The 8,295-nt window shown below is 38.6% G+C and overlaps 1 protein-coding gene across 2 annotated transcripts in view; it reads right to left on the bottom strand.

Moving 5' to 3' along the window:
• Positions 1-8,295, bottom strand: part of cdkal1 (CDK5 regulatory subunit associated protein 1-like 1) — a 611,713-nt gene that overhangs the window by 160,528 nt on the left and 442,890 nt on the right. For both annotated transcript variants that reach the window (XM_061916180.1, XM_061916181.1), the window contains one exon: positions 8,028-8,208. In XM_061916180.1, the coding sequence (XP_061772164.1) occupies positions 8,028-8,208 (181 nt within the window). The remainder of the gene's footprint in view (positions 1-8,027; positions 8,209-8,295) is intronic.

Genomic DNA, 8,295 nt, shown 5'->3' with positions numbered 1-8,295 from the left:
CAGTGCTAAAGTTGTTTATACGGCCACCCTCAGTGTGACCAGTATGGCTGTTGACCAAGTATGCCTTGCATTTACTTGTGCATGTGTGTGTGTGTGTGTGTGTGTGTGTGTGTAAAAGCCACAGATATACAAATATTATGTGACACGCTGTTAGTATGGAGGAAAAGCGGACGTGATGACAGGTTGTAGAGAACGCTAAAAGCAGTGCCCTAAATGTACGCCCCCAATATAGTTGCCCAGGTGGAAATCCGTAGAAATTCGGGAGAATGGTTGCCCGGGAGATTTTCGGGAGGGGTACTGAACTTCGGGAGTCTACCGGGAAAATTAGGAGGGTTGGCAAGTATGAGTATTAGCGGTGAATGCGGTGTTACAGCTGCACCGACGCTGTATAACACCGGCGGGCCAGCTCTAATGCTAAATTGATATTGTCTCAAGGGCCAAATTAAATTACACAGCAGGCCAGATTTGGCCCGCAGGCCAGAGTTTGACACCCATGATCTAACTTGTGCTGGAGTCAGAGGCAATGTCTTTAGAAATGCAATTATTGACACATTTTTATGACCCCCAACCTTACTTCAACAGGGATTATTTGTGATAAATCAAAAAAAATATTTCATTTCATCAAAGCAGGTTTTTTTTTGGACAGTTGCTTGACTGACAGATGTCTCATTCTGTCACCAACATTTATAGCATCCGCTAATCCAAAAATAATCTCATCTAGGTAGTTTCTACGCGCAGCACATTTGGGACTCACAAGCAGGCTTTAACGCATGCAGTGAGACACCTCCACATTAATACTTCAAATAACGACTACATATGGCTGCAGTTTGTCTTTTGATAGCTTTCGGGATTAGCGATATTTGAAGCTGCACAGAAGTTATGGAGGCACGACAGAACTGGAGCAGGATTTTTGGATTTTCATATGACAAGAGGCAGGCATGTGTTTCCTTTTAACCCACACATGCAAATTGAAGTGTGTAATTCTAATATCTTTCATTGCGCACATGCAGGAACATCTTACCTGAAATAGCATTCCTCCTCCATCACTCCTCAAATTACAAACTTCAAAGACGTGTGGCTTGGATTAACAATGGATTAAAATTTACTTTTTAAATTGTTGAAATTTGAGTTATTGTAAACAAGTGTTGCTGTGCTAATAAACCAAATGTGGAGTGGATCTTTCACTCTTGGTTTGAGTTTGAGTTAATTTTTAACATGCAAGCATAAAAAATGATACATCACAATTTCTAAAAAAGCAGAGTTTATTTAATCCTACCCTTTTTTCTTTACATAGCAGTTGCTAAAACGTTTGTTCACTTCCTGTTCTCAGTTTATTCACAATATACTCTATAAGTAATAACAATGAAAATAAATAAATAATAGTTGGTGAAGTAATTTCATATGATGAGATGAGTAAAATTATCTTAAAAATGAATAGATGGATGAGATAAATTCGGAATATTTATCATGGTTCTTCTTCTTTGTAAACACAAGTGGACTATATTAGTACATTGTTTGATATGTTTGCTTAATCCATTCCATAATTTAATTCCACAAACAGATATACTGAAGGTCTTAAGTGGTGTAGGTGCGTGCAAATGTTTTAAATTACATTTTTCTTTAAGATTATATTTGTCCTCTTTTGTTGAGAAGAATTGTTACTATTATTATATTTTTGGGTAGCAGATTATAGTTTGCTTTGTGTATAATTTTAGCTGTTTGCAAATTCACTATGTCATGGAATTTCAGTATCTTTGATTCAATAAATAAAGGGTTTGTATGTTCTCTATATCCAAAATAATGTATTATTCTAACTAATCTTTTTTGTAACACTGTTAATGAATGAAGTGTACATTTGTAGTTGTTTCCCCATATTTCTACACAATAACTCACTAGCGAGCAGTAGAGAATAAGGAGTGATTTTTCTAGAACATGTTTTGCTTTATTCATTATTGACATGTTTCTTGCTACTTTATGTTGAATAATTTTTATATGACGTTTCCAGTTCAATTTATCATCAATCATTATACCTAGAAATTTGGTTGATTGCACCAGCAAATACATGTGCAGGCGATGTGTTTCCTCTCTTCTTTGCTGCATTAAAGTTTGTTGGACAAAAGAAGTCAGAATATATATTCGAACATGTTGGTATGCTTTGACAGCCATTTAGGACCCAGAGATGGTGAGAACACAAAAAGATGCCTGGTCCCCAACCCCGTTTCTTTGCAAAGATTATGAGACATTCCTCATCTAAATGGGAATATATAAACATTCTAGCAATCGGCATCCTATTGACTGCAGACCTTGTACAGTAAGTGATGTTTTATTATGTTTGTTGGCTCTCAAAGTCTGCAGTGAGTAATAATAATAATAAAAAGTGAACGCCGTGATGCGTTTTTGAAATTAATGTGCTGCGTATACTTAAAATGATCAAAATACGTAAATATGAAATGTTATTAAAAATGTGCTTGTTACTACATTACATATAAATTTGCATCAGATATATATATATATATATATATATATATATATATATATATATATATATATATATATATATATATATATATATACACACAAACCCCGTTTCCATATGAGTTGGGAAATTATGTTAGATGTAAATATAAACGGAATACAATGATTTGCAAATAATTTTCAACCTATATTCAGTTGAATATGCTACAAAGACAACATATTTGATGTTCAAACTGATAAACATTTTTTTTTTTTTTGGGCAAACAATCATTAACTTTAGAATTTGATGCCAGCAACACGTGACAAAGAAGTTGGGAAAAGTGGCAATAAATACTGATAAAGTTGTGAAATTCTCATCAAACACTTATTTGGAACATCCCACAGGTGTGCAGGCTAATTGGGAACAGGTGGGTGCCATGATTGGGTATAAAAGCAGCTTCCATGAAATGCTAAGTAATTCACAAACAAGGATGGGGTGAGGGTCACCAATTTGTAAGCAAATTGTCGAACAGTTTGAGAACAACATTTCTCAACGAGCTATTGCAGGGAATTTAGGGATTTTACCATCTACGGTCCGTAAAATCATCAAAAGGTTCAGAGAATCTGGAGAAATCACTGCTTGTAAGCGATGATATTACGAACTGTTGACCCCTTTGGCGGTACTGCATCATAAACCGACATCAGTGTGTAAAGGATATCACCACATGTGCTCAGGAACACTTCAAAAAACCACCGTCACCGAAAACAGGTGGTTGCTACATCTGTAAGTGCAAGTTAAAACTCTGCTATGCAAAGCAAAACCCATTTATCAACAACACCAAGGAACGCCGCCGGCTTCGCTGGGCCCGAGCTCATCTAAGATGGACTAATGCAAAGTGGAAAGGTGTTCTGTGGTGTGACGAGTCTACATTTCAAATTATATTTGGAAACTGTGGACGTGGTGTCCTCCGGAACAAAGAGAAAAATAACCGTCCGGATTGTTATAGACGCAAAGTTCAAAAGCCAGCATCTGTGATGGTATGGGGGTGTATTAGTGCCCAAGACATGGGTAACTTACACATCTGTGAAGGCACCATTAATGCTGAATGGTCCATACAGGTTTTGGAGCCACATATGTTGTCATCCAAGCAACGTTATCATGGACGCCCCTGCTTATTTCAGCAAGACAATGCCAAGCCACGTGTTACAAAAGCGTGGTTTCGTTGTAAAAGAGTGCGGGTACTTTCCTGGCACTCCTGCAGTCCAGACCTGTCTCCCATTGAAAATGTGTGCCGCATTATGAAGCGTAAAATACGACAGCGGAGACCCCGGACTGTTGAACGACTGAAGCTCTACATAAAACAAGAATGGGAAAGAACTCCACTTTCAAAGCTTCAATAATTAGTTTCCTCAGTTCCCAAACGTTTATTGAGTGTTGTTAAAAGAAAAGGTGATGTAACACAGTGGTGAACATGCCCTTTCCCAACTACTTTGGCACGTGTTGCAGCCATGAAATTCTAAGTTAATTATTATTTGCAGAAAAAAATTAAGTTTAGAGTTCGAACATCAAATATCTTGTCTTTGTAGTGCATTCAACTGAATATGGGTTGAAAAGGATTTGCAAATCATTATATCCCGTGTATATTTATATCTAACACAATTTCCCAACTCTTATGGAAACGTTTGGATATATATATATATATATATATATATATATATATATATATATATATATATATATATATATATATATATATAAAACCTCAATAGAGGTGTTTGGATGTTTTTTTAAGGGCTTTATAGGCGGAATAGAGAGGGACCCATAAGCTCCATTGCAATCAGACTTTTCATCGTATTTATTTAATATTTGGAATGCAAAAAAAATATATAAATTGTGATGTTTCTCATAATACTTGTGAACGATAGGCAAAATTCCTCAAAAAAGTGCAGTTCTCTTTTAAGGGCACCAACATCCAAATCCTTCTAATACAACGACAACGACAAGATTTGACACTTTGTTAAATAATAAATGGGTTATACTTGTACAGCGCTTTTCTACCTTCAAGGTACTCAAAGCGCTTTGACACTATTTCCACATTCAACCATTCTCACACACATTCACGGCGGGAACTGCCATGCAAGACCCTAACCACGACCCATCAACAGCAAGGGTGAAGTATCTTGCTCAAGGACACAACTGACGGGACGAGGCTGGTAGAAGGTGGGGATCGAACCAGGAACCCTCAGGTTGCTGGCACGGCCACTCTCCCAACGGCGTCACGCCGTCCCCATCATAGTTCTAGACCTAAAATGTGAAGTGAAGTGAATTATATTTATATAGCGCTTTTCTCTACCGACTCTAAGCTCTTTACATAATAAAACCCAATATCTAAGTTACATTTAAACCAGTGTGGATGGCACTGGGACACAACGGCAGGATGGCGGAAGTGGGGATCAAACCTGGAACCCTCAAGTTGCTGGCACGGCCGCTCTACCAACCGTTAGAAAAATTATGTCTCCAGGTGAAATTCCCCCAAAGTAGACATAGTAAAGATTTTAGGCTTGTTTTAAACATTCTGGAACACCCACTTTGAGCTCTAAAGTGTGGGCGGGCCTGCATCAGCCTCATGTCGTCACCAACAGAAGACTGTGCGCAACTGATCTCAATTTTGAATGTTGCCCCAATGTGGAAGACGACTTTGGAAAGTGACCACATTTCTCAAACGCCAGGCGTTCAACTGTGGTATGACCAGTCGGGATCCACCAAGCCTTAATCACAGCGTTTTGAAATGTCCAACAAGATTTTAAATCTGCAAGTTAAAGTTGTCTTAATGTGTGTATAACCTGCTTAAAGCATATTATCACAGAATATAGACCATAAACTTAATACTATAACTCTGATATGAAAAAAAGAAAAACTCACAGAATTCCCAACATTGGAATGATGAGAGCTCTGCGATGAGGTGGCGACTTGTCCATGGTGTACCCCGCCTTACGCCCAATTGTAGCTGAGATAGGCACCAGCGCCCCCCGCAACCCCAAAGGGAATAAGCAGTAGAAAATGGATGGATGGATGGAATGATGAGAACTAAGTAACGGTTTCCTAGTGTACACTTATCACTAGGGCTGGGCACCGGTAGTAACCAGACCGATAAAAAAGAAGCTATCGATTTCTCATTTCGGTGCTAAATGAACGTTATCGTGGAAGTAACATCTTGTAAGTGATGCATACTTGCCAACCCTCCCGGAGACTCCCGAAATTCAGCCTCTCCCGAACACCTCCCGGGACAAATTTTCTCCCGAAATTCAGGCGAAGTTGGAGGCTACGCCCCCCTAGCTCCATGAGGACCTGAGAAACGTGTCTGACAGCGTGTCTGCCCAATGACGTTATCACTGTAGAAAGATCGAGGGCGAGTTCTTGGTTTCTTATGTGGGTTTATTGTTAGGCAGTTTCATTGACGTCCTCCCAGCGCAGTAACAACACTCAACAACAGCAGTCGCGTTAACGTCTAACACTCTACCGTGAGGCAGTTTGTCTGCCGTAAACAGCATGTGACACTCTTAAACAGGACAATACTGCCATCTACTGTACATGTTGTACCACAACACCTCCAGGCAACTTCAACCCTTTAATCCTCCCCCATTCTCATCCCATCTCCCCGGATTGTAAATAACCTAATGTAAATAATCGGATGTATTTCTAATGTATATACTTGTTCTTATGCTATGTGAACTCACTATGTTCTCTTCTGGCTGTACATATCCTACTAAGTCACACCTACACTGTTTCAATATCCATTTCTCTGTTGATCCAATTGTTGATAACTGAAGTACTGATATCAACAAAAGCTCCTCATCCCACCCCCAGGATTGTAAATAATTCAATGTATATACTATGATGATTAACTTGTGTGGTGACTGTATTATGCTGATAGTATATATTTGTACCATGAATTGATTAACGCGGACCCCGACTTAAACAAGTTAAAAATCTTATTCGGGTGTTACCATTTAGTGGTCAATTGTACGGAATATGTACTGAACTGTGCAATCTACTAATAAGAGTTTCAATCAATCAAGCATGCATTTGTGACAATAACATCTACTTTGGAAAGTGCAGTGCACAACTGCGCACACAACAGCTGTAAATATACTACTACGTCTTAACCACGCCCCCAATCGGAGGTCTCAAGGTTGGCAAGTATGAAGTGATGTAGCATCCTGACAGAAGCACACAGACATAGGCTAGTTAGTAGCCACAAAAATACAACACTTACTCATTACACACCAATGACGATTATGGGAACCAAGGTTGCTTTCACGATCACCCGGAATTATGAGTATTAACATTACAAGACCAGTAAGGTGTTTTTTTATTATACATTCTCTATGGTTTGTATTGCTGCAATAATTATGACGATAAGTTGTGTATTGTATTTTTTGTTTTTAAATGTATTCCTTAGTTATTCAATTTATATTATTAATCCATTTAACTTGTATGTCACAAAATTTCATAAAATAAGATGGCACTGTTTTTTTGTGTATTTTTTTTAACAAAAGTTTTTTACAAAAATGTGCATGTTAAACACCAGTTCGGGCATTTTTTAAGTACTGGCACCTTTTTTAAAGTACAGATTCCATGATGCATGAGAGAAGTTTATAAATATGTAAAATCTGTAAAAAAAAAAAAAAAAAAAAAAAAAAAAAACCTGTTTAGTGGACTTGTGGTTAGAGTGTCCGCCCTAAACTGTAAGGTCGTGAATTCAAACCCCGGCTGACTCATACCAAAGACTATAAAATGGGACCCATTGCCTCCCTGCTTGGCACTCTGCATCAAGGGTTGGAATTGGGGGTTTAATCACTATATTGATTCCAGAGCGCGGCCACGGCTGCTGCTCACTGCTCCCCTCACTTCCCAGTGGGTGAACATGGGGATGGGTCAAATGCAGAGGATAATTTCACCACACCTAGTGTGTGTGAGACTATCATTGGGAATTTAACTTTGACTTTAAATATGTAATGTATACAGAGTGTCATTGTTGATGATGTTTGTGCATTTTATGTAATGTTACAGTGGCCAAAAATATTAAATATACTTCCATCCATCCATCCATTTTACCGCTTGTCCTTTTCAGGGTCGCGGGGGTTGCTGGAGCCTATCTCAGGTGCATTCGGACGGAAGGCGGACTACACCCTGGACAAGTTTCCACCTTATCGCAGGGCCAACACAGATAGACAGACAACATTCACACTCACATTCACACACTAGGGCCAATTTAGTGTTGCCAATCAAACAAAGACGTATATAACTTTAATTTACAAAGCAATCGTTGTAATGCAAACATCCATTTCAAATTCGAACAACAAAAAACGCCACAAATGTCAAGAACATAAATTAAATATACTTCGTAAATAAAAAAATCTGCCTTGTTTTTAATGAATACTTAAGCCTACTACGCTATGTGTATTTTAATGTTGCTCAGTAAGGTGGCACTTGAGGAGCCAAGTGTTTCTTGTAATAGTACTTTGAAAAAAAACGTTTTGAAACCACTGATGTAAACGATCGTGCTTACCACATGTGCTGGCACTTGCTCCATTTTAGCCGCTGGTGTCCCTGGTCTGGGGTAGAACTGATTGATGAAGAGACTGGGGAATCGATAACATCTCACCAAGTCTATAGTTTCTCTGAAGTCTGCCTCTGTCTCGCCAGGGAAGCCGCAGATTATATCTGTTGCAATTGTTACACCTGGGACCCTGGGAGAGAGACAAAGAGAAGGGAAGAGTGTGTAACAATACCACTTGAGCGAAACGCTACAATTAATACAATAGGAAGGCTGACGG

Source organism: Nerophis ophidion, linkage group LG11 (genome assembly GCF_033978795.1).
Source record: "Nerophis ophidion isolate RoL-2023_Sa linkage group LG11, RoL_Noph_v1.0, whole genome shotgun sequence".
NCBI lineage: Eukaryota > Metazoa > Chordata > Actinopteri > Syngnathiformes > Syngnathidae > Nerophis > Nerophis ophidion.
Note: the sequence above shows the minus strand (reverse complement) of the source record. Positions and strands in the feature narration are given on the sequence as shown.